General features: G+C 34.7%; 3 protein-coding genes across 3 annotated transcripts; 2 read left to right on the forward strand and 1 right to left on the reverse strand.

Annotated features, from left to right (window-relative positions):
* The first annotated feature begins 1737 nt into the window (after positions 1–1737).
* Positions 1738–16368, forward strand: LOC104088193 (pentatricopeptide repeat-containing protein At4g04790, mitochondrial-like). The gene is made up of 17 exons (XM_009592835.4): positions 1738–2312; positions 2396–2443; positions 3241–3867; positions 4209–4388; positions 4814–4878; positions 5502–5609; positions 5749–5862; positions 6670–6765; positions 6849–6947; positions 9652–9771; positions 12093–12197; positions 12926–13090; positions 13190–13317; positions 13394–13472; positions 13728–13945; positions 15444–15662; positions 15793–16368. Exons 1-16 carry the CDS (start codon positions 2087–2089, stop codon positions 15640–15642), a joined length of 2577 nt encoding a protein of 858 aa, XP_009591130.1. The 5' UTR covers positions 1738–2086; the 3' UTR covers positions 15643–15662; positions 15793–16368.
* Positions 16369–17032: 664 nt separating this feature from the next.
* On the reverse strand, positions 17033–17892 carry LOC104088192 (protein CHLORORESPIRATORY REDUCTION 41, chloroplastic). Its single transcript, XM_009592834.4, has one exon. It carries the CDS (start codon positions 17817–17819, stop codon positions 17157–17159), a length of 663 nt encoding a protein of 220 aa, XP_009591129.1. The 5' UTR covers positions 17820–17892; the 3' UTR covers positions 17033–17156.
* A 2446-nt stretch (positions 17893–20338) lies between these two features.
* Positions 20339–26720, forward strand: LOC104088191 (polycomb group protein FIE1). The gene is made up of 13 exons (XM_009592833.4): positions 20339–20655; positions 21728–21793; positions 21893–22015; positions 23648–23728; positions 23895–23987; positions 24119–24194; positions 24894–24973; positions 25077–25148; positions 25446–25505; positions 25594–25690; positions 25970–26033; positions 26122–26181; positions 26273–26720. Exons 1-13 carry the CDS (start codon positions 20479–20481, stop codon positions 26334–26336), a joined length of 1113 nt encoding a protein of 370 aa, XP_009591128.1. The 5' UTR covers positions 20339–20478; the 3' UTR covers positions 26337–26720.
* The last annotated feature ends 561 nt before the right edge of the window (positions 26721–27281 follow it).

The following is a 27281-nucleotide window of genomic DNA, read 5'->3' on the forward strand; positions in this document are numbered from 1 at the left end:
GTATTTGTGAGCTTAACACATATTTCAAATTGCAAAGAGTTTGTAAAGTTTTTAAATTTCATCTATAATAAAATAAAGTATAGGTATTCTATCTTTCTTCTGAATCAAGTATTTGAGAAGACATGTGATTTAAAATGTTTTGCAAAAGCATAGTGTTTAATGTCAATTACTCAACATATCTTTGCAACTCAGAAATTATTTGGTAAGATCAATTTATGAACTTCACATAAGAACGAAATAGGAATTATGAAAATTGTGAAGGTTCCATCCTTTCGATCTTATGCTCAAAGTATATCACAAAGTATTCCAAATTTTTTATAAAATCTAAACCACAAAGCATTTTTCTTCGTTGATAAGTCATTAGTTAATAATATTAAATAAGATGAGATATCTTTTTTTTAACGTAAGAAAAAATATGTGTCATTAGAAGTGGACCTGAAAATATAAAAACAAACATTTTTAAAGAAATACTAATTATATCCTTTCTTTTTATAGACGTTTATCATTAAGTGCTAGAATTAAAGGTAGTTGTTTGAGCAATTTTTGAAATATTTACTTAACATTCAAAATAATCATGAAGATTCAAATGGTCAAGTTATTAGAGTTTGAATAATAATACCGTGAATTCTAAATCGACTCCGTATCGTTTCCTAATCAAATTACTCTTTTCTTGTTCTATATATTAAAAAAAAGAACATAATAAATTTATTATTAATATTTAAAATTAAGCCGAAGCATGTTTTTACTAAATGAGAATAACTTAATTAAGTTTTAGTTTGAAATGACATAGTAATATTTACAGATTAGCCTTTTGTAAGTAATTTTGTATTCTGCTTGGTTAGAATACTTAATTATTTAGTTTGTTCTTATTTTTAAAATAGACTATTACTGAAAAGGGATTTAGTAAATAATTTTGTATTCTGCTTGGTTATAATAGTTAATTATTCAGTTTGTTCTTATTTTTAAAATAGAATATTAAGGCAAAAAATATTTACTTGCTTCTAGATATTAAATCAAGAGAAAAGAATATGTAACACACTTTAAAATTACATAGTTAATGTAATGCTTAATTAGGGTAGCCGTTTAAGAGGAAATTGGATGTGAGATGATAATCATTAATAGTAGCTATTTAAGTGGGGCTCATTCTAATAGAAATATGTAGAGAGGAATGTGTGGAATGACAAATTTATGCAGGCCTCATATTATAATAGCCTTTAACCTTGATTGATCTGTAAATTACAAATTTAATGGGACCTACTGTTGCAGCAAACTCACAGCTGAGATATTAAGCGGTATGACAAACTGTAATATAATTTTGGGCCAGGCAGACATGTTGACCATGAGCTGCATGATTATTCCTACTTATAATATAGATATAGATATAGATTTAAAATATATTTAGAATTTTGAAGGTATTTACAGTTTAATCAGATTTCAAATTTCAGATCTATTTTCCTCTTCCATCTTCACAACTTAAAAGAAGCAATACCTTGCTATGCGTTGTTATAAAACAATGAACAGACTGCAATCAAACTGAGATAACTTTGGAATTTTTTTTGATAGGTCCAACTCTGAAGGCTTTGAATTGCCATAGCTAAACGTCACTCCTAGTAAGGTTGATTTTGAGGCGGCTAATTTTTAAATACTTTATAATTTTTAATTATAATTTAAATAATGGTCCTAAAAGAGACTATTTATGAACTTGGGTGATAAAGATGATAGCTTCACTTTTTGCAAGTGTTAAACCCAAACCTTAGTCCCCTATAATCGTTCAAAGAAATATTGCCTTGAGGGACAAGTTCCAACTTTATCTTGTAAACATTGCTTGAATGCCAGTGTGATTGAAATAAAATTCGACAGTGTTATCTCCTTTCATCATCAGTTCCTTGTAATCTTTCACCAAATTTCTCCCCGTTAGATAATTTTAACTAATCATTTTAGATTAATTTTTTAAAATAAGCTAGTTTAACTATACATAATCAAACCTGACGGTTCTAATCTTACTTGAGGAGAAACACGTACAATCTTTTGTTCACCAAAACATCTGCTGCCCCTTTCAGTTGAGAATCTTGTTTGGTCATTGCTCATGCCAGCTTCCAAATCCAAAACCCTAAGCTCTATGTTTCGCTCCGCCAGTAAAATATCAAAGCAATGGAAATCCGCTGCCCCTTTTACCCCGGCTGAGGATATTGCCCTAAAACAGTACGTCTCCTCCATTAAATCGCCATCTTCATCTCGGACTACTGATTGTTCCAAGTCTCTCAGTGAAATAGCCGCCGAAAGCCTGAATTTTAAGTCAGCTGCTGATTCTGGTACCACACTTGTAATTCTTCTTTGCTGGAGCATTATAAACACTTAAAATTGCTTGATTATTTATGTTCTTTGTTTCGTTCAGGAGAATCTGCAAAAGTGCTATCAGGAGAAATATCGTCGATACTATGTGGTATGCTTTTTATTTCTGTGTTAATTTGATAATTCAGGTACATTTGTCATAAATTTTAAATTTTGGATAAGTTAAAAACTGAGGAAGGACTACTAACTTATGCTGGGATATTGCCTTCTTTTTGTTTATTCTTTTATTGCTCTGTTATTCTTTTGGTTGTTCTTGTTTTACTTCGGCATATCACATGGACTCATTTGTTAAAGTAGTAAAGAGCTGTTTAATATGAATGAACATTATGATAATTGTTAGTTTGCTCTAAAAAATGAATGCACATTATGACGAATCATGTTCTGACCTTTGAAGTCTTAAATAATAGTGGGAGAGCATCTAAATGAGTTTCTTCTAAAAATAAAAAGCTCCTAAACGAGTCACCACAAATTTTCAGTTGCCAAATTGGAATATATCAATAATTTTCAGTTTAGCTGTTCATCTAATACAAAATATAAGTGCATTCCCTAGTTTAGAATTTGAATATGTTGTGGTTGTCTAGGAATTCTTGTAATGATATTTAATAGCAGAGGGTTGAACAAATGTGTGAACTATGATCGTCCAGCTACTGTTATCCTTATATTGATATTTCTGCATTATCCAGAAGGCTTAAAAGATGGGCTTCAGCAGGTGGGATCAGAGAGGACTACCTGAAATAATTCCTATCACAAGATCCACTGTGATGTAATTAGATGTGGGGAAAAAATGCACGACTTGGAATATCTATTTGTTTTTGCATACGTCGTCTGCATGCTATTGCCTTACAAACCTTTTTATCTACATATTCTTCTTATTATCTCTTATTGTAGGTGATTTAGATTATGATTTGATCGATTCAGAAACGAGTAGCAACACAAGTTGTTTGGAAACTGTATTGGATGTACCATGGTTATCAAATATAGATAGATCCAATAAGTCATTACGGCGGAAAGAAATAGCACGAGAAAGGAAGGAAATATGGACATTCAAGAGTAGTCAGACAAGCCGTTTCCACCAGTTGGTTAAACAATGTGCCTGTAAATTGGGGACTGATACTACCATTAAAGTGTTTGGTAAATTGGGACGAGAAACTGGCCTGAAAGAATATAATGCTCTAATAAGACTCTGTATAGAGAAAGCCAGAGAAACAAATGATGAAGAGGTGTCGTTGAAGCAGCTTTCAAAAGCTTATCAACTTCTTAAATCAATGAAGGAACAGGGTTTCCAAGTAAAAGAGGAGAGCTATGGTCCAATTCTTATGTATTTTATTGATTTTGGCATGGCACAGGAGTTTGACTTTTACTGTGAGCTCATAATAGATAGAAATTCTGATTCACTTGCAAGATTAGCTTACTATGAGATGTTGCTTTGGATTAAAGTTGAGAATGAAGATAAACTAGAAGAACTCTTCTATCATCTTTCACTTTATGATGGCGACGATAAATCCTCCTTTCAAGGTTTGCAATTTACTGGACACATGTCCCTATTACTATTTTATTTTTTTTATTCAAATTCGTTTGATCCTACTGGTTATTAGAAGCTACTTGTGGCACCTTGTACTTCAATGAGTAGATATTAAAATGATTAAGTTGCATGTTTCTTTTTCTCATATTTATTGTACATTATGTTTGTAATGCATATGCAAATTGTTGATGAATTTGGAGTCTGTCTTTGCAATCAGATACCATCTTAGAATGTCACAATTTTTTCTGAAATGCATCTTATGATGAGTTCTGGCAAAGGCTGTCTCTGCACCAGTGTCATACTTTAGAATCTCACAATGTTGTACATGTTGCAGAAAACTATCTGTTAGCACTGTGTGAAGAGGACCGTGTTAAAGGTTTTGTGAGGCTCCTACACACTGTTGATATAACAAAAATTTCATCTATGAATTGTGTCACAAATATATTCAAGTTCTTGGGGAAGTTGCAACTGGAGTCCTTCGCAAAGAAGTTACTTCAGGAGTTAGTAACAATAGGTAAACTTTTCAGTTTTCTTTTGTTTAGAGGCGCCTATATAGTTGGTTCATTTGTTAATTCACTGGCCTCATGTTAGGCAAATCTTTTCTAATTGCATTGGGTACTATAACATGAAGGTTACCCATTATTATTTAACTCATAGGATGTTCTCTATGTTGGTATCTTATCCCAATACATCTTAGAAAGGGTTAATATAAAATTTTGCGAATAGATATACTATATACAATTTTCTCAAAAAAAAAAAAAGAAAAGGAAATTACTATATGCTAGAAACGTTTTTGAGTATTCACATCATTTGTAAGGAAATTGACGATTTTCCTTTTGCTGTTCCTGTTAGCAAATCCTTAACTTCTGACAAAGTGCCCTAATCTCTTCCACTTACATTCCCTTCTCATGCATCCTAATGTAATCTCTCTCAAAGCAGATATTGGAGCAGAAAACATCTCAAAGTTCATTTACAATTATACAACTAGCATGCCAAATTTTGCGGTGAGGAACTTCTCATGAATGCTGCTGGTAATCTCCCTTGGTATACAAGTCACATGACGCTTGCATAAACAACAACAACAACAACCCATTATAATCCCACAAGTAGGATCTGTGGAGGGTAGTGTGTACGCAGACCTTACCTTAACCTGTGGGGCAGAGAGGCTGTTTCCGATAGACCCTCAACACAAGAAGATGAAAAGAGACAATAGAACAGTAACAACAACCAACCAGGGCCAAAAAGATAGAATTAGAAAAATAAATGGAAAAGATTGTTGGATAGAATATCTAAGACGCTGTTTTTTCTTAAGTCACAAGTTACATAAACATCTTAAACTCTGCGTGCAGTCAAATGGTGTCAACTGATGTCACATGAACTGGAACAATGGAAGTTAAAGGGAGTTCAATTTTTTATTGTATTTTGCCCTTCTGTTTATGTTTTTTCCTCTAGATACTGATTGACTCTGGATTGCGATTAGCATAACTTCTTTACGTTGCTAATGTAAAGTTGGTTGTAAATTTTAAATAAACTATTGCTGTTGCCAAGTGGATCTGTAGCCATGCTAGTTCTTAATATGTGTCCACCTGTGAAATATTGCTCTGATTGCTTTGTTATGTTGTGGAAGCTTGAAGATGTGATGCTTGAATTCAAAAATTTACATGCTGAGTTGGAGCTTACACCAACATCTTCCCAATATCAGAAGCTTATTATGTACTGTTGTGAGTTATTTAAGGTATGAACCGATTGTTTACTGATGTTTTAGATATACTCTATGCAGTGATTGGAGATTTCTTTGTGCAAATAAGTCATTGCATGTTATGGTTGATATCTAAACTTCTCCAATGTACTGATACTTGCAACTTTGCAAATAGGTACATGTTGCACTTGATATGGTTGATCAGATGTTTGAAGCGGGTGTGACGTTAACGTTGGACACATTTAATTCCATACTAGATGCCTGCGATAGAAGCTGTGAGTATAATTTGGTAGGTTGGCTTGAATCTTTTATCTTTTTTTTTGATGTTTTAGCTCATTAACTTAAGTTATGAGGAGCTGACGCATAGTTTGGGCTAGGACACATCAATTATCTGAGATTTTACGGTCACAAATGATCCTTGCTGTTCTGATAATTTGTTACTCATGTATATGGTTACAGTAAACAGTTTTGATGCTCCAAAGCTGAACCTGGATAAAGAATCAAAGCATCCTGGGCAGCACGTTTAGATGAAATACTAATGTACTAGTATAGATTGTGATATCAATCTTTAGGGGCAAAAGATAAGAATTTGTTCTCCTTCTCAAAAGAGAGAAGAATTAGTTCTCATAATCTGCTCGTTAGAGCTTTTAACTCTTAGGAACAGCAAAGTTGGAGTCTCCAAATAGGTTAAGTATTAAATAGCAAATGGGCTTAACAAATATTGATATATGTCTTATCAGTAGAAGAGCTAAGTTTATGATGTCAAATCCAAGTAAAAGGTAAAATCTTCATGGCTGTGATAGATTTTCAGCTGAATTTAACCCGTCGGTGTTCTTATATATCTGTTCAAGATCCACTCTAGTCCCTTCTCTTTGTCCTTTCTTCTTTCTCCATTGTCAACTGAATTTTTTGCTGCTTCTTTGATTCAATCACTTTTAGCGGCGAAATATTTCGAGTTGAAATTTACATAAGTAATTTTTCCCGAAGTACCAGAGCATTATATATTTGCAAATTATCCATTGCATATCTCTTGTATCTTTGATTTATTTCTGGCCGTCACAAATCAAGTTTTAATGTGTATCCTCATGAATCTTAGGTTCATCGAATATATTCAATGTTACTTCGCCATGGTCTCAAGCCAGATAGCGAGACCTTCAGGATAATGATAAATATGACTGTGAGAGCAAAAGATGTAAGTTTTCTCTTAGGGAATGTATTTGTGTATGGGTGCCTAACTACAAGAGCTCAGTGTTCTTTATGTTGTCCTAAATGCAGTTTGAAGGTGCATATGGCATGATCGAAGATTTGAAGAAATTTGACGTGATGCCTACCACTAGCATGTACAATTGCATAATGGCAGGATATTTCCGGGAGGTGGGTACTCCTTTTATCATGTTATCTTCTATGCTTGAGTTGTCATAATTTATCTATGTGCGGAACGACTAACTTCCACTCTCAAACCTATTTATTGCTTCTTGTGGTCTTCACTTGACCACCGCGTCTCTTTCAAAGTACTTATAGAATGTCTTTTTGAGTAAAAGGGAAAATACATCAAAGTATATTGCTCAATTTTAAGTCGCTACATTTGAGAAGTAAGGTTTACCTCTTTAGTGGATCTAGACATAGTAAGAAATCTAGCAACTTTATCTAAATAATTTCACTAAATTATGTGGGCAAAGTTGTTTGTTTCTCTACAAGAGTTGTGAAACTAGAGCTAGGGGTCGTCTGGTTACTCGTGTTATTGGAAATAATTCCGGATGAATTCTGCGTCAAATGTCAAGTGTTTGGTGATTGTATTTTGTTTTTGTATTGTTATTCAGATGTTTGGTTATCAAATTTTGTTTGCGTATTAATACCCACATTGGTTATGTGCATATTCATATCGTTGTGAATAACAATACACATATTAGTAATATATGGAGGAAATGATTTTCTATGCTTACAGTTTGAATAGAAGAAAATGGTCCTTCAAAGATCTCCTGTGTTAAATATAGATCTCTTTGTTATTTTTCACTGATCTCTTGTGAAAAGGGTTCTATAACTAAAATAACATTTGTAAAAAACTACAAATTCAAATCTCCTGTTGTTTTGATATTGGTTAGCTCATAGTCTGATACAGGGTTTTTTTGTAATAGGAGCTAACCTTTATCCTCTTTTGTATTCTTCCTGTAGTTTTGATATTGGTTAGCTCAGTCTGATACATTTTTTTTTTTGGTGGTAACAGGAGCTAACCTTTATCCTCTTTTATATTCTCTTGCATCTTCTTGATGCCTTTTACATAACACGGTACTACTTCAAAAAAAAAAAACTCTTGTTATATCTGCATACGAGCATGTAATGCAGAAACAGTGCTTTTTATCTTATTAATTGTTTAGCTATTATACTCGTTGTATCTCATTTATTTTATGTAATGCTTGTACTTCTGGTTTAATAATTCGAAACAAACTGTTTAAAATGGGTCTTCCATGATTAAAAGAGTAATGCAATGTTCATTATTCATTATCTTATCTTATCTTCCTTATAAAAAAAAAATTTCATTATCTTATCTTTTTTGAGAATGATAACATTTTATAAATATAAAACAGCACAAAGTTTGTGCTGCTATAAGTGATAGAATACATCCCCCAAAAAGTAAAAGAATCCCCCACTACAAAAATATACAAGGATTCTATGATATGAAGTATGGAGTTACTATCATTTACAGGGCATTCTTTACACCAAAAAAGAAAAAGTCCTAAACAGTTCATTTTGATTTTCTGAATGGAGTTGCTAACATTCTCAAAACATCTGGAGTTCCTCTCGTTCCAGACTGACCACCAAATGCAGGCTGGGATCTACTGCCACCATTTCTTCTGTCTGACTCCACCTGTCACACCAGCCCAGCATCTCAAGAGGTCGGATGTATCTTTTGGCATGGCCCAGTTCGTTCTGACAATACTTAGAAACACGTGCCACAAATGATTATTTTAAAATTCTTATCTTTAAGATACATTCAGAAAATTCTCTTAAAACTGTTCATTATTTTGAGATAATTAAGAATTGATTATTATGAAGTAAAGTTATTATAATTTATAGTTTTGTTACACACACACACATGTATATAGTACCAATTATTTTCTTCTTTTATGATAATAAAGCATATAGTTGATACATATATTGGATTAATTAGGATCAAAGTAGCTATCCGAGTAAGAGTACTTATGGGATTTAGAGAGCTCCGAATTTGCTTAAATTAACTAGTATTGCAATGAAACGAACTTGAATGGACAGGCTGGATATAGATAATTCATATAGTTGACCCCAAATGATTTCAGATCGATGCGTATTGATTGATTATGTTAATAAACCAAATATTTCAGTGGATAAATAATGTAGCAAATTTTCATTAAATTTAAAATATTTCATTGGATAAAATATTATTGGTAGCAAATTTTCAATAAATTTAAAACGTAATACATTTATTATATTATACACCTTATATATTTATCAAGTTAAACATCCAATGGTACAAACTATCTGGTGATTGTTATTCAATACATCCCTGTAAATATAATTTGTTTTGTATAATTGGTCGGCGAACCAAACCACCCTTGCAGAGACATGTCTGGATACTTACTCCCCCAAATTCTTGAATTTGACCAATGTTTCTGTAAATATAATTTGTTTTGTATAATTGGTCGGTGAACCAAACCACCCTTGCAGAGACATGTCTGGATACTTACTCCCCCAAATTCTTGAATTTGACCAATGTTTGTGCGTTACAGGTATTAGAAAACAATCTTTCTTTATGTCCATCCTTCTCTATATTGGGAAGGGAAAATCAAGTGATGCTTCCATCATGATTCATGGTCGATAAGTTGTCTTGTGCATGCATTTTAGGTACAGAAACAGCCCTTTTTTGGGTGTGAAAAGCCATCCAATCCACGTGAAACATACAATTGCTTGATGGCTTTTACTAATATATTGAAATTTTGTTGCATGAATTTCCTTATCGCCGGAAATGATAATGGCTGTATAGTGCTTATTACTTCTAATTTTTTCTGCTTTTGACTTTTCCTATTTGCTGAACTTTCCGCAGAAAGACATTCATGCTGCACTAAAGGTTCTCAAACAAATGGAAGATGCTAATGTGAAGTCAGACTCTCAGACTTTCAGCTATCTGATAAGCAATTGCACAAGCGGAGATAACATATCTAAGGTCCTTTTGTTTTTCATCTTAGTTCAGTACTCCTTTGTGATATGTTCTATTCTGTGATCTGTGATAAAAGAACCTGCCCAGACTTGGCCAAATTATTTAGCACCCATTGTTGTGGGAATAGGATTATAAATCTGGACTTGCATTTCTCATTTGGGAAATAGCCGCTCTACCTTCACAAGGTAGGGGTAAGACTGCGTACACACTACCCTCCCTAGATCCCACTTATGGGATTACACTGCGTTTGTTGTTGTATTGTTGTGGGAATAGGACTATGAATCAGGGCTTGCATTCTCATTTCTCTGGCTGACTAAGTTTGATAATTTGAGTGGATGCATTATTTTCATTGTACTAGCTTATTCAAGATTATGTGCCCTTTCATATTTCTCGTTATTATAGAAGGCGGTTCAGTAATCGGGAGTAAGAAGGTAGAATGGAGATGATATTCTAACTTCTTGCAATGGAAATGATAGAATGGAGATGATAGTATCCTTGATTATAGAAGGAAGGCCAGCTTATGTTGAGCTTAATTCCAATTTAAGATTATAAAGCTAGTTCAATTCATGTACTATCAGAAGTCGTGCAAGCATATTGACAAATCCTTGGATTCCTTTGCAGACAAGTATGGAAGGGCCACTGTTGAACTCCTGGGTAGGAAGGAGGATTTGTGGATTGTAGTTTGCCATATTAAGAATCATGAGGTTTCAGGTTCAAATCCCAATGAAGATAAAAATTATTAGGTGATTCTTCCCATCTATCCAAGCCTTGGCGGGCAGAGTTACCTGGTACGTGTGCTGGTGGGAGTTAGCAGGTACCCGATGGAATAGTCGAGGTGTGGGCAAGCTGGCCCATACACCACCGTCATCAAAATGAAGAAGTTGATAACTGCCACATAGAAGTGGGATAAACTGTGTATTGCAAATTAACTAGTGCAACATAAGAAAATTCTTGTATTGACCCTCATATCAAAAGAGAGGAAGGCCATTAAGGCCTCATTTGTTTTTTTTAAGATTAAGACGTCTGAATCTGAATGCACGTCTGAATATCAAGATGTGTATTAAGATTAAGATGTTTGAATCTGGATACACATTTGAATGTTAAGATGTGTATTAAAATCTGAATACTAAATGATTAAGATTGTTTTTTTTCAATATCTGAATGAATAAAATTTATCTTTATTTAAAAATTAATAAATATAAAATTTAAATAAAATACTAATTTACTTAATATTTTATCAACAAAATATTTTTAAAAAAAAATGGTAGTTGATGGTGGTGATGGCTAATGGTGGTATTTGTAGATGCCCACTAGAGGTGGTGGTTGGTAGTGGTGGTTCTAGGTAGTAGCTAGTAGTGATTGATAGTGGTGATTATGGTTGAGAATGGTGGGTGGTAGTAGTTGATAATGGTGGATGGTGATGGTGGTGGTTGAGGAAGGTGGTGGTAGTTCATTACGGTGGGCACTAGCTCTTATGGTTAATAATGGTGGTGGCAGTTGAGGTGAATGTGTGGATGGTTGTGGTTGTGGATGATTGTGGTGGTGGCGGTGGTAGTTGATAATTGTGGGGATGGTGAGTGGTGGTAGTCAATAATGGTGAGGTGGCGGGTGGTGGTAGTCAATAATGACGGTGACGATGATACTTGAGGATGGTGGTGGTCGGTGGTGGTGGTTGAGTATGGAGGTGGCGGGTGGTGCATGTTGGTAGTTGATAATGGTGGGCAGTGGCATTAATTAATTGTGAATATGGATAATAACATCTTAATGAAATTAAGTCTCTGTTATAGATCTTAATTGTTCACACCTATTCAGACTTATTAAGTAGTTGTGAAATGAAAAAAATAAATACACTTAATTATTAAGTAGTTGTGAAATGAAAAAAATAAATACACTTAATAATCAAGATCTGAATGATTCAGTTTCAGACTTAAAAAACAAACGCACTTAACATGTGAAATCTTGAATGATTAAGATTCAGACCTCCATTAAGTGCAAACAAATGAGGCCTAAATGATTTTTTAATCAGGATAAAAAATTTAACGATGTCTCGTGAATACATCCATCATCACAGTGCTAGTCTTTCCATTTGATGTAAAAATTGTCCTTTATGTGACTAAAATTCTCTTGAAGTGATCTACCATAAAATTATCATAGAATTTTTGTCAGTGGTAATTGGATTCATAAATCTGATTCCTTTATCTAATTTATCGAGGCATAGACTTTTTTGCTCTTTTGTTTCTTCTTTCCATATTAGCGCAAAGATGCTTATTCTATTGACATTGACTATAAATATGCACAATAACAATTGGTAATTTGAAAATCTGTAGTTTCTTGATGAGATGAAAGATTCTGGAGTTCAATACACAAAGCATGTATATATGGCCCTAATAAATGGATATACAGCGTCTGGACAGTTTGAAGAGGCTAAACAGGTACACGAGTATACCCAGTTCAGTTTCTTGTTTTTACAAGTCTTTGATTGCCATATGTTTCCCTTTTCTGCATGATAAATTCTTTATTAGATCCACGAATTCTTAATAGCTGGTTTTCCCCTTCAAAATTATTTCAGTTGTATGCTTTTCTATATTTAGACAAGAGTAGGTTGCTCTAGTGGTAAGCACCCTCCACTTCCAACCAAGAGGTTGAGTTTGAGTCACCCCAAGAGCAAGGTGGAGAGTTCTTGGAGGGAGGGAGCCGAGAGTCTATCGGAAACAGCCTCTCTACCCCAGGGTAGGGGTAAGGTCTGCGTACACACTACCCTCCCCAGACCCCACTAGTGGGATTATACTTGGTTGTTGTTGTTGTTGCTTTTCTATATTTATCTATTTATTTAATCTTGTTGAGGTCTCTGGTGGCACATTTTTGGTGGATGCATATGTGAATATTAAGAAATAAGTTTAGTGCATAAAAGATGTAAATTCATTGCTTTCTTCGAAGCTAAGTTGCATCTCAGTGAATTCTCTTGGGGCTTTTTATCTTGGCCAATCGGAAGCTTTCATGTGAAATATATTCTTTGCAGCAAAATGGAATTGCGTTCTAACTGATAAGCTCAATGTAGAGCATTCATGCGAAAGTATTTTCTGTTCCTTTGTCTCCTCGGAAGAGGCCAAACAAAAATGCTATTTCTTCTGATGATTTAGAAGCATCAAAATATGTGCAGGTAATCTATGATCGAAGAGTACCTGTAAAGAGCTTCAATGAAATCAGAAGTGCGCTTATTTCAGCTCTTGCATCACATGGACAAATGCTTGATGCCCTTAAAATATATGAAGAAATGAACAAAGCTCAATGCAAGTTGGAGCCAAAAACAATCATATGTCTCATTGTAAGTGCTTTCTTGCTCATTTTCTCTTTCCCAAGATCTTATCTTTAAGCACCTTCCGAATTCTTGACACTTTTATTCTTTTAAATCATAATTTTATAGGAACACCTTCAGTCTGAAGGAGAGTTGCATAGATTGCTGCACTTGCTTGAGCAACTAGATGGCCTGGATCGTTGGGTTGATGCTTGCTTTAGGGTCATAACATATTGTGTTCGGCACAACCACTTGAGGTATAAAGTCAAAACTGTTTCTTGAGAGTTATTGCTGAAATTTGACTCGCTTAAAATTTCCCCCTTTGTGTAATAGATCTGCTGTTGACTTACTCAAAAAGCTGGTAGATGCATACAAGAACGATGAAGTGGCTAAAGAAGTTCTGTTTGATGAGGTTTTGCTTTTGTTCCTTTTCTCTGCTTTTGGTTGGAAATTATAATTATGGATCATGGATCTTAGTACTTTTAGGGCTCCTGCCGTTGATATACTCTTATCAGTCCTTGTGTGTAAGATGGAGTGTCTTGCTCCTCACTGCATATAATATTTTTACTTGTCAAAATTGTTGGCTCTCATTATTTATGGAGACCTTAATTTAGCTCTGATGTGTTAAATTCTTGTTTGATACTGATTTTTGGTAATCATCGAGCAGGTTTTCTGCCAGATTGCGATAAATGAACCAACAAATTTGCAGTTCGGCTTGGATCTCCTTCAGGCTATTAAGAAAGAGATTGGTGTCCGCCTTTCAAGAAAAAGTCTTGATTTCCTCCTCAGTGCGTGTGTCAATGCCAAGGATTTACAAGCTTGTTCTCTGGTTTGGAAAGAATACAGAACAGCTAGTCTTCCTTACAATGTTTTAAGTTTTGTGAGGTAAATTTTGAATTACTGATATTTCTCAATCTTGTTTGCTTGCCTGAACATTCTGTTCTTAGGAAATTCATGATAGTTACTCATATTCTTTATTTTAATTTCTCTACAGTTGCATCTGTTGAGAAACTATTGAGTCAATCATTCAACTCTAAAGATTTAAATAAGCTTGACTAGTGCATTTTCATATGTTTGTTGCGTTTTTTCCTTCTTGGTTAGAGTGAAATGCAAAGGTATCCATCTAATACAACTTAAAGTTAAAGTTGGAAAGAAGTTAGAAAAAAGCATCGAACTCATAAAGCTTCTGAACTACAGATAGGTACATACACTAAATGAATCATTTATATCAATTTTCATACAATAGTTATTTTCACTGATTCTAGGAGTTAAATTGTAACAATTATTCTGACAAAAGCTGCACTTTCCCTATTGGTGACTACCGAAGGATGAAACAATTGATGTATTTTGACCTTATGTTTGGGCTACTTTTGAGAGGAAAAGCCCAAAACCGTACATGATCTTTGGCTTTAGATTCAAAGTCATACATATTCTTTCACATGGAGCACTAATAGTACATTTACTTTAACAAAGTGGTGCACTTTTAGTCATAACACTGAAAAAAACCCAAAAACATACATTATCTTTGGCTTTAGACTCAAAGTCATACATATTCTTCCACGTAGAGCACTAATAGTCCATTTACTTTAACACAGTGGTGCACTTTTAGTCATAACACTAAACACATTTTAATTTTTAACAGAAATCTAAGATCTGACAAAATATTTGTTCCCTTTATTTTCTTATTTACCAAAAGAAATAAAGATGACAGATTTATCTAGATAGCAAATAGTAAAATGTTTCTATATCTAGATAGCAAATAGTAAATATGTGTAAAGATGACAAAAAATAAATATTATGTTTACTATACGCTGACTCCCATAAAATAAAAAAATCTAATAAATATATATTACGTATATTTATTTTAGTAATAAAATTTATTTATTCTCAGCAATGATTTTACGTATATTTATTTTATGTCAACGTATAGTAAATATTATGTATATAATAAAAAATCTAGATACCATTTGAGGTTATCTAGATAAAAATCATTGCAAATAAAAGTTAACGGTGTTTAACATTTCTTAGTAAAATGTATATTTTACGTATAGTAAATAAATTCTATGTATATTTACTATTTGCTATCTAGATAAATCTGTCATCTTTATTTCTTTCGGTAAATAAGAAAATAAAGGGAACATATATTTTGTAAGATCTTAGATTTCTGTTAAAAATTAAAATGTGTTTAGTGTTATGACTAAAAGTGCACCACTTTGTTAAAGTAAATGTACTATTAGTGCTCCATGTGAAAGAATATGGATGACTTTAATTCTAAAGCCAAAGATGATGTATTGTTTTGGTCTTTTCCTCTACTTTTGAGATCACAAATGTTGTTTGTCCTTTTATGTTTTCCTTATTTGCTCTAATACCCCGTTTGATGCAGGATGTATCAAGCCTTGTTGGCATTAGGGGACTACAAATCTGCCGCAAATATTTTCAATAAAATACCAAGGGATGATATTCACGTTTGCAGTGTACTCCAAGCTTGTCAAGAAACTTATGGAAAATCTGTTTCCGCAAAGGGGAAAAAGAAGAAAAACAAAATTGGAAAGAGTGTGAGATGTGAACAGTGGAGTTCATAGATGATTTAGAAAATTCTTAGGTGTGTATAAATTTTGAACGTGCCATCTCTGTATGAGAATATTCTTTGCAGATCATTTAGTTTATCTATTCCTGCTTGGTACTTTATTTTCCCCCCCCCTGCTCATTTTTCTTCGTCCTTTTTGGTGCAGCAATTGCTTGAGATCAACTTTTTGCAGATCATGTAGATGTACAACTTTTAGTGCTGAGAACTCATACATTGGGCGTAGAGCTCTATGTTAGTCCAGCTTTAGAATTGCCCAGAGATTCAACATCAAGTTGGAAGTGGATCAAGAGAAACGTGAGACACTTATTTTGACTTCTGTTATCATGGATTTATAGCCTATGATCATTTGAAACATTGAAGGGAACTTGCACTGGAACGTATAAAGGACTAAGAATCAAGTGGTGCAGATGTCTTGTTTCATTTTGAAGAGCAAGGAGAGAATCTGAAACATGTGTCCTCCCGAGGTTTTAGTTCTCCCTTTTCCCAAAAAACGAGTTCTCTGTAGAATCATATGTTAATTTGGAAATCAGGTGTATGATAGTTTCGTATTTGTAATTGGTCTATGATACACACATTTAGCCTTCAAATTTCCTACCTGATATTTTCGATGGTTTAGTAGGCCTTACCTGTATTTTCATTTTGTAGCTAGTCATCTTGTCTGGTGCTAACATTTCAGACCATTTGGTTTAAACCTTATGTTAATGGAACGATTGTGAAAACACCATAGCCTGTAAGGTATAAACCCACATGGAGAATAAGAAAACAGGGCATATTGGTCTGCCTGTGGTTTTAAGCAGAATGAGAAATCCTAGTCGAGTAATGCAAAAGGGGTCAATTGTAGACTGTTGAGCTCTCTTATTATTTTCATCGTCAAATAAACCTATAAAAGCAATTGTTCTTCTCTGTTTTCATATCTTCTGAATGAAACAAATATGAAGTGATTAACAGCTTTGTAATAACATTTCTTTACCGAGTCTTGTTTTGTTCTTTATCAAAATTTCTTCATTGCTAATTGTAGCAACTTGAGTACAATATTTATACGTGGATTTGATACTGAAGTCTTTCTTACAGGTAAGGTCTATTCAGTACCCACATATCTAACTTTCAAGGAAATGCTAGTTTGTTCTTGCAATAGTGATGTCCTTCTGATACCAGATAAATATTTGATTTTTTTTCTTTTTTTGGTGAGAAGAAAGTTTACATACCCATGTGTCTAAAACAGTATTTTGTTGATGCAATTGTCCATCCACATTCTTAACCCCCGAGGGAGTATGTTGAGGAGGGGAAAGAGCAAGGGAAAAAAGGAGGTAGAAGGTTTTGCTAGTCCAATACTGTAAATTAAACACTTGAATGCACTATAATTCTATAAGAAGTGGTCAGTTAACTGAGAATCCAATACAGAAAATTGCTTTTATAATGAATTTTCGGTAGAACAATTTCTTGTACTACTGGTAGTTATTATTACTCTTAACATTAAAGAAGATTTGAGCTTCCCATTAGCAAAATCTTTCAAAAAGAATTAGCAACAAGAATTGCTTGCCTACAACGTGCCTTAGCTTGTTCAAGTCTCTCATTCAGTGTCTCTTCTTTCACTGCAGCACTAACCATAGCCAAATCCATCTCCATTAACTTCAGGACTCTGGACAATTCTGTCACCATTCTATCTTCAACTTTCCCTTCTTCCCTTAACACTTCTGCTTCTTCTCTGGCTCTTTCTGCCACTATTTCTCCCACTTTAGCCAACAATGCTGTCGACCCAAAATCTCTAGCCATCAACTCCTCCAATTTTTCTAAAAAATCCATTATCACATATCCTACAGGCTTCTCCAAATTAATAGGCTTTGTTCTCTTCCATCCAATCTCAAAGTTTGGTGGATCCTGCTTCACAAGCCCTGTTCTTGATTTTCTATCGCGAATTATCTCTGACTTTCTTCGTTTCTCTATTGGGAATTTTTCTGGGCTGATTGTTGTTTCTGAAGTTGGAGTGGGACTGAGGAAATTGGGGTCTGAAGACTCAGGTGTGGGATTGGAAGTGCATTTGATTGTGAACTGCTTTACATGGATATGATTTGTGAGTGGTTGTGATGTTGGAATTATAGAAATTGGATTTGAGGGAAGATGAATTGAAGGGAGAGGGTGGACATGGTGGAGTTGGAGGATATTAGAAGCCATGCTAAATTGCCCAACAAGTTGATAAGGTCTATTTTGTCAAGTGGTGCCAAGTATCTCGTTTGTTACTACTTTACTAGTAGGGAGGGGCTAAATATCTTGCCAAGGCTTTTGCTTTCAATTGTAGAAAATTAAGGTGTTCCATTTTGAGTATTTTGTTAAAGGATTTAAATATTATGTACACCGGTAGTTAGTGTAAATTTTTTTCTATTTTTATATCAATTTAGATTAATAAAATTGCAGCAAATATATATGCCGAAGATGTAGAAAATTTGTTAATATTCTACTTTAATTGGTTTTAGCAAATTATATACACTAGCTATATATATAAAAAAATGTTTGTGTCAGGTGAAATTTAACGTGTTCTATTGTGTTCCTTCTTTCACACTGTATCCCTTTTGTAGTTTATCAGTCTCCCTAATTGCGTAAGCTTCAGCATCATTAGGATTTCTCACATCAAGTAAACTGTAAAAGACAACCCCAGGCATGAAGCAAATGTTGCCACAACAACCAAACCAACCTTAAATATATTGTATGTTAAATCCATCATCATTTGAGATAATCTTCAAGCTGATTAAAGGATAATCTCACGAAATTCAATGTATCATTTGAAAAAGAATTTCTGATGCCTTAATTCTTAATATTTACTAGTTCCTCCATCCAAGTTTACTCGCCCATTATACTAAAAATAGATATCTACTTTTACTTGTTCACTTTGAAAATCAACAGATAATTTATCACTTTTTCAACCTATGTATAACTAATACAAGCATTAATTACACACCCGATCTGGTATTATCATATGTAGCTAATACATAGCAAACCATGGTATTAGCAATACCAAGATTATTAATACATGCATAACCTTAGTTAAAGATAGGGGTGTACGACAAACCGCACCAAACCGATAATTCGAGTCAAATTGAGATAAAAAAATCGACTATGATTGGGTTTGGTGTTAGGAAAACAAATCCGACCGTAACTGGTTTGGTTTGGTTTTAACTAAAAAAAGTCAAACCGACACCAAACCAACCCGACATTACATGTATACAAGTTTTAATATTATTTTATAAGCCCAAAGCAAATTCGGGTTGGTTTGGTATTATTTTATAGGAGGTTCTCTCTTTTAATGTATTATTATTTCAAATGATCAAATATGTTTATAGCCCATAAAAGTTAGTAACTCAAATAAGCCCAAAGTAAATTCAAATCAATACTAATGCTAACAAAAAAAATCAATCAATACTAGGAATGACAATAGTATTGGATATTTATTTTTTTAGTTTTGCATTGGTTTAGATAATGAAAATGCATAACTTACTTTTAATACTATTTAGTCATGTAATTAATACTTAGTACGTATTCTCGTACTTATTTTAGCATGACTTAGTACTTTTAGATGATGTTTATTTTTATTATGGCTTATTAATTAGCAATATTTATTTTATGCGATTTGTTGAGTATTCTAGTATAATCACGATTCATCTCACATTATTTTGTATTATTTTATTGGGTAATATATTATATAGTTTTATCATACTAGGACCTAAGAAATATTAAAGCACAAATTATATATTTTATACTATGAAGATTTTGTCCGAAAAAAATCGAAAAAATCGAGATTGAAAAATCCGACTTTTGTTGGTTTAGTTTATAGATTTAAAAATTCGAGACGGTTTGGTTTGATAATTGAAAAACCCGAACAAATCTGGCCTTTGTACACCCCTAGTTAAAGACAAAATTGATTTTATGCTTGATTATAATTCTTTTGACATGTTTTTCATTAATGTATATAAGATACAAGTTGACAAATTCGCCTTTTCTAATTTTTTTTCCACCCTATTTTCTAATATTAAATTCTTTCAATAAATCATCCCTTCTATTTAAAAATCATATTTAAAAGAAAAAAGCCTAGAACACGCAATTCCTTTTCTGAAAATTAAAATACTTTTCTCTACAATGGTAGGATTCTTCCTCTTCCTCTCTCTCTCATGTGAGGCCAATTGCTCCATGGACACACGTCTTGGATCAACATTTGCACAAACTGTATAGACCAAATTAATGCAATTATCCTTAAAGAATTTGGCGGTTATTTTAATAAACAAAGAATTTTCTAAAATAATTATGTAATGTATATAATTTTAATACACCAAACCAAATAGTTGATAAAAATAATCTCAACATAACTACTGCATACATAACTAATACCGATATAATTAATATCCGCATTATTAATACACTCTATTCAACATTATTCTTATACATTTATTAAACGACCCGTTTTGAATTAGGAATTGCTTTTGGATAAAAAGTAAAGAACTCGTATGATTTGGATTTTTGGATAAGAGATTCTTGACAATCAACTAAAGATTGGGTTCTTTACACAAATAGCTAGTCATATTAATTATTTATTTTTGTTTAAATTATATATAATTATATACATATAATACATAAATTATACGTATATTATAACTCATGAGCAACTATTTGTGTTAATACTTGTTAAAAGGAGGATTTACTACTTCCATTAAAAGACTAACGAAGGAAGATAGTGGACGCCCAGCGACAGGGGTATAATTGTTGTAAGAAGCAAAGGAAGTGTTCGTGCGCCGTGTCTGGCGGAAACACAAAAACCTGTCGCTGACGACTGAGCTGAGGAGTGATGGCGAGGATACCCATAGGGTGCGAGCCGGTGGTGGGATCGTTAACGCCGTCAAAGAAAAAAGAGTACAGAGTCACTAACAGACTCCAAGAAGGCAAACGTCCGTTATACGCCGTCGTTTTCAACTTCATCGACTCTCGCTACTTCAATGTCTTTGCTACCGTCGGCGGAAATCGAGTACTATTCCTCTTCCTCTCTTCTTCTCTTTTTTGTTTCTCTTATTTTTTTTTGGGTTACCTCCTATTTTGTTTTTCTCTGCTCAGCGGTGTAGTTAAATAAGCCCTAATTTTCCTTAAAGACGAATCTTTGGATATAGAGCATTCATATAGTTGAATCCCACTAGTTTGGTATTGAAGCTTATTGTGTTGCTGGAAATTATTTAGGATTTAACTCACGTTCTTCTTTTCATTTAGGGATGACAAGTACATGAAAACTCACGAGCGTGCTTCGCCTTTACTACTTGTTTACTTCTTGTTGACTGTTATATGGGAGAAGGTGTAATGTTTAGATAGAAAGCATCAATCTTTTTCCATCTTGGTCATTTTGCCTATTTGTTAAAACCTCAAGTTCAATAATGCTCTCTATTGTTCATTTCAATTAAATGTGCCAGATGTAGCTCTGCAAGTTACTTTAATATTGAAGGCTCGAGAATGGAGGACCCCAACCTCTCCCACACATTCATTTTTTAATGCTTAGAAGCAAAAATGTTTAACTCATTGCTGAAACCTTCTTATTTACTTAGGATTGTTATGCCTGCTTTTAGCTCACGTTTACTTTATACACAGTAACTGTTGATTGGTTCTTTTGTTTCTCCGTATTTGCAGAGTGCCACATGTTTTACAGATTGCAAATATTTCCCTATTGCTTTACCTTGCTAATATACCCTTTGTTCATGCCAAAGATAATGATTGTATTAGAATTGCCTATAATCTAGAAATCTTGTATAATTTCTTTTCAACGTGAGAATGATGGAATTATAAAACTTGTTGTATTTCTGTTCAACTTGAGAGTTATGCATGAGGCAATCTTTTATTGCTTAAAATAAATTCAGAATTTGGAGAGGCTTCATGTTCGTGTAAATGAGGTGTCTTTTCTTAGTGTAGATTATGCCATCTGAGAATTGTTAAAAAATAGGGAAACTGAAAGAAGATAAACAATAATAGAAGAATAGGAGTGCTGATATTTATCCATTGTATGCCAATAGTGATAGCTCAGACTCAAGTCTTCAATTTTTCTGTTGGCTTGTCAGGTGACTGTTTACCAATGTCTGGAAGGTGGTGTTATTGCTGTGCTGCAGTCTTATATTGATGAAGATGTAAGAAGTTGCAAGTTCTGTGTTACTGCATTTATACTTTACATATGTGATTTGTATGCTTAAAAAGCTCTTGGCCTTTCCATGTGCTTTGTAGATCAGAAAGATGAATCCTTTTACACTGTAAGTTGGGCTTGCAATATTGATGGGAGTCCATTCATAGTGGCTGGAGGAATAAATGGAATTCTCCGTGTTATTGATGCTGGCAATGAGAAGATACACAAGGTCTTGTACATGAAACTTTGGCTTGCACGTTTACATGGTTAAAGAAGACTAGCTGCTTGTTTAATTTTAGAGTGAATTTCTGCAAATGATCATAACATCCATCTAATTAATTTTTATCTGACTTGTAATATATTTCTTCTCCTCCATGATCCAATCCATCTTATTCATTGTGATACTACAACAACACCAACAACGACCAAGTAAAATCTCACAAGTGGGGTCTAGGGAGGGTAGTGTGTACGCAGCCCTTACCCCTACCCGAAGGAGTAGAGAGGCTGTTTCCGAAAGACCCTCGGCTTAAGAAGACGGAAAAGACGAGAAGAGAAGGGAAGGGACAATATATTAGTACCATCAAACAGAAATCAAAGAAATAATAACAACATTATAAGAACTAGAAAATAGTTGAAATGCAATAACAAAATCAGAAAATAAGCCCCGATGCTATGAAATACGGAAGGATAGTGTGAACACAATATTAACCACTAGCAGTCTAAGGCCAACCCTATCGAACTAGCCTCACCAACGGACTCGGCTACGTCCTAACCTACAACCCTAATGCTCGACCTTCACACCTTCCTAACAAGGGTCATGTCCTCGGAAATCTGCAGCAACGCCATGTCCTGTCTGATCACCTCTCCCCAATACTTCTTAGGCCGCCCTCTACCTCTTCTCGAACCCACCAAGGCCAAACTCTCGCACCTCCTCACCGGAGCATCAGGGCTCCTCCTCCGCACATGCCCGAACTATTTGAGCCTCGCTTCCCACATCTTTTCATCCATAGGAGCCACACCCACCTTCTCCCGAATAAGTTCATTCCTAATCTTTATCCATCCTATCCATCCTAGTATGCCTACACATCCACCTCAACATCCTCATTTTGCCACTTTCATCTTCTGGATATGAGAGTTCTTAACCGGCCAACACTCTGCCCCATACAACATGGCCGGTCTAACCACAACTCTATAGAACTTATCTTTGAGTAACGGTGGCACTTTCTTGTCACACAGGACTCCTGATGCTAACCTCCATTTTAGCCACCCCACCCATATACGGTGTGTGACGTCCTCGTCGATCTCTCCGTTCCCCTGGATAATCGACCTCAGGTACTTAAAACTACTTCTCTTGGGGATGACCTGTGATCCAAGCCTTATGTTCATACCCACTTCCCCCGACTCGACGCTTAACTTGCACTCCAGGTACTTTGTCTTAGTCCTGCTCAACTTGAAACCCTTAGACTCAAGGGTATGTCTCCAAACCTCCAGCCTGTCGTTAACACCGCCTCGCGTCTCATCAATCAGAACTACGTCGTCAGCGAAAAACATACACCATGACACCTCCCCTTGAATATGGTGTGTCAGTGCGTCCATCACCAGCGCAAGTAAGAACGGGCTGAGCGCATATCCTTGGTGTAACCCCATAACAACCGGAAAATGCTTTGAGTCGCCTCCCACTGTCCTCCCATTGTGATATAAGCAAGTTAAGTTTTCCTCCATGATTCAATCCATGTTAAGTGATATCCAGTTAAACAATACAAGTTTGAAAAAATGAAGATGCTTTTGAAACTAGTTACATGTTAACTTAATAGCATATATCGATTCACCTTTTTCCATTTACTTGTTTATGATTGAACAGAGCTTTGTGGGACATGGAGACTCAATAAATGAAATTAGGACTCAAGTCCTGAAACCATCTCTTGTAGTATCTGCCAGCAAAGTATGTACCTTAAGTATCCTTCTCTCTGTCTTATTTCTTCTTCCACGAGGAAATTTTATTTCTCTTAAATGGGTTACTTCTTGCACTGTTGCAAGATGCATGTAGAATAAAGATCAATTTTGGAACTGTTTCATATGGCATATTTTAATCATCGAGATTTGGCCAGGATGAATCTGTTCGCTTGTGGAATGTTCATACTGGAATATGCATTTTGATATTTGCTGGTGCTGGGGGTCACCGGAATGAAGTACTCAGTGTGGTAAGTTACTGTATTTACTGCAATCCCACTCCAAGGATGGAGCTGGTAGCAAATTAATGTCTTTCACATCTATTGTCAAGAATACTGTGAACTAGGATGTTGAGCATATCAGCTGGTTTTGATGGTTGTAGGACTTCCATCCTTCTGACATATATCGTATTGCTAGCTGTGGAATGGATAATACTGTTAAGATCTGGTCAATGAAAGGTAAATATGTAGTCATTTTCATTTTCCTATAGATTGTTGAAATGACATATGATATACGACTAAAGGAATGTCATCACCTACTAGAACATTGAAAAAGAAAAAAAATGAGTGATCTCTAGAGGAACAACTTGTGATTGTTTTTGTTCTCAAGGTTTGTCCTGAACCTTCATAATGGTATTAATATTGTCGTTGATGTGTTCCTGTACTTTTTCCAAATTTGATGGTGTCACCTATATTCTCTGATCCTGGCACGACTTCTGGGAGGTGCTAAACTAATGACTTGCACCCCAATGTATAGTATAGAATACGTTGAATTTATTAAGAGATATTTCCATGAGGATATCCTTGTTTCTGTCACAAGTGTGAAAATGATGTCAATAAGTCAAAGATTTGCTTGTTATAAATGCACCAAGAAATGCACCAACTACCTAGAAGGAAATATGAGTCAGCATGCAGTTCTCCTAGACATTGCATATTCTGGTGTTGAGAATGCTTGTCATCTAGACTACTTTACTACCCATATATGGTCATATGTATCAGCAAATAATCTACTGTTCCTGGTAGGAGGATGCAGAGTTGGTTGTGGATCAGATTTGTACTGCATCATCTATTCCATTGATGCTCAGTGGTTTCGAATTTGAAAAATAAAATGTAACATCAATTTAAGCTAGCAATTCTTTTCTGATGACCTTGTTGCAGAATTCTGGACATATGTAGAGAAATCGTTTACTTGGACTGATCTTCCTTCCAAGTTTCCCACAAAATATGTACAGTTTCCAGTGAGTATTCTTCTTGTAGCTTCTCACCTTCTCCGCTTTGTTTTCTTCTGAAAGTTTTATTGGGTAACTTTTGCTTGCTGTAACCCCCTCTTTATCATTTCAGATATTCATCGCATCAGTTCATTCCAACTATGTTGACTGTAACAGATGGCTTGGTGATTTTATCTTGTCCAAGGTGAATAGCATGACCTGCTCATGACCTGAGTTCTTTCTTTCTTTTCTCTAACTGTTCTGCTATATGAATTCTTGATTGGCATTAGCTTCCTTTCCCCTTAACAAGAGAGGGAAAATCGGAAAACCTGAGAACCTCTGTAAAATCAAAGACTAGCTTGAATCACTTTTTTTTTAACCTCCGAGATGTCTACCTCAAGTTGGAAATGACATGTTAATTGTTTGATTATATCTTCTCTTTTTTTATATATTGTTGTCATATTTTTACCTGTACTGATCCATTAAATTTGTCGGAACTCAGAGTGTTGACAATGAAATTGTATTATGGGAACCAAAGATGAAAGAACAGTCTCCTGGAGAGGTTAGAAATCATGATCCTGGAATCTCTTTTTGAGAACTATATTAAACATTGACACTCAACTTCCTAATGTATATTGCTCTAATTTTAGGGCACAGTTGACATCCTTCAAAAGTATCCTGTCCCAGAGTGTGATATTTGGTTCATCAAGTTTTCATGTGATTTCCACTACAAAGCAGCAGCTATAGGTAATACGAAGTGTTAATCAAAATATTGCATGTCCCGACTTAATGAGCGTTTGTTATCATTGTTTCTACTAAAGAATTTACTGCTCGTGCAACACCATGTTGTTGCTGAGGTTGGCGATTAGTAACTTGTGACCATCTGGAATCAAGATTATGAAAATTTGAGAATAAGATGCAACGCGAAAACTACAGATGCGCGGTCTGCATGCATGCTATGTTTCTCCTTGCAAGTTTCCTTCCAAGCTTGTACTGGAATGAACCCTTTGACCTTACATCTAACAGGGAATAGGGAAGGCAAGATCTTTGTCTGGGAACTACAAACCAGTCCACCAGCTATGATTGCAAGGTTGATCTCCATCCATGCACCCTTACCTAGTTTCTGATCCTTCTCATTTATGATTTGGATTTCAAGTGTTTGTGCTTCATTTTTGCAGGTTATCTCATGTTCAATCTAAATCTCCAATTAGACAGACTGCCATGTCTTTTGATGGGAGGTTAAGATCCAAGAACACTTTAATTGCTTCTTCTGTATGTTTTTCTTTTTTGCAATCTGTGCATTAATTAATCGATGTCTTTTTTCTTCAGCACCATACTTAGCTGCTGTGAAGATGGGACTATATGGCGCTGGGATGTGGTAGCAACTTCTTGAGTTTTTCATTAGGTGTTTGAGCAGGACATGTCTCAATGTTTCAATTCACAGCAGCTGCCAAAGACATCCGACAGTGATGGGAGACTTTGATTGAATATGGTATTTGAAGGATCTAGAACATATCTAACATGCAAGCAAACCTGCCAAATGCTACTTTAAGTTTATTTCTAACCTCTTTCTTGTGAAACTAACTTAATGTACTAGTGAATTAACTTGGTACTTTTACTGCTGAAGATGCATGTAGTTGTTAATTTTGGTAGTGGCAAAAATTCAGTGTAGCCTTGAGTGGAAAGTTCTGAGATTTGTTTGCTAATTAGGTGATACTGGTCTTAGTTTGTTGTCTGAATTGGCGCTCTCTTCTGATCGACTTTTTCCAGTTTTTCACTCTGACGCCTTGCTAAAAGAAATTTTAGAAGTCGCATCTAAGTTTACGTATGTACTAGACATATTTGTATCGGCTCACTCTTGCTTAGTGGGCTAGCTATAAGGTAGGACAACATCTGTAGGGGGAAGTTCACAGTTAGCCAGTAATAAGACATGTATTTACTTTTAAGTCACTGTTTAAAATGTCTTTAGTCTTTATCCACTGCTTTAATAAATTTTTACTCGTCCGGACGAAAATACCCTTCTGCTCATAAAGGTCAGGACCAAGTGTCCTTAACTTATGAGCTTGTTACTGTAAGTTCAGGACTAGCTGTCCTTAATTTATAAACTTGTAACTCTAAGTTCAGGACTATATGTCCTTAACTTATGAACTTGGAACTCGAAGTTCAGGACTACCCGTCCTTAATTTCTGTGCTTGTAACTCTAAGTTAAGGACCAAGTGTCCTTAATTTTTGAACTTCCAATTCTAAGTTCAGGACCAAGTGTCCTTAAATTATAAGCTTGTTATTGTAAGTTCAGGACTAGCTGTCCTTAATTTATGAGCTTGTAAGTCTAAGTTAA

Source organism: Nicotiana tomentosiformis, chromosome 7 (assembly GCF_000390325.3).
Source record: "Nicotiana tomentosiformis chromosome 7, ASM39032v3, whole genome shotgun sequence".
Taxonomy (NCBI): domain Eukaryota; kingdom Viridiplantae; phylum Streptophyta; class Magnoliopsida; order Solanales; family Solanaceae; genus Nicotiana; species Nicotiana tomentosiformis.

Coding starts and splice junctions, on each gene's coding strand:
- LOC104088193 (XM_009592835.4), top strand. CDS start 2,087: ATGCCAGCTTCCAAATCCAAAACCCTAAGCTCTATGTTTCGCTCCGCC. Junction 3,868..4,208: donor CGATAAATCCTCCTTTCAAG/GTTTGCAATTTA, acceptor TACATGTTGCAG/AAAACTATCTGTTAGCACTG. Junction 13,318..13,393: donor GTTCGGCACAACCACTTGAG/GTATAAAGTCAA, acceptor TTTGTGTAATAG/ATCTGCTGTTGACTTACTCA.
- LOC104088192 (XM_009592834.4), bottom strand. CDS start 17,819: ATGGCTTCTAATATCCTCCAACTCCACCATGTCCACCCTCTCCCTTCA.
- LOC104088191 (XM_009592833.4), top strand. CDS start 20,479: ATGGCGAGGATACCCATAGGGTGCGAGCCGGTGGTGGGATCGTTAACG. Junction 24,195..24,893: donor TAAGATCTGGTCAATGAAAG/GTAAATATGTAG, acceptor ACCTTGTTGCAG/AATTCTGGACATATGTAGAG. Junction 26,034..26,121: donor CCACCAGCTATGATTGCAAG/GTTGATCTCCAT, acceptor TCATTTTTGCAG/GTTATCTCATGTTCAATCTA.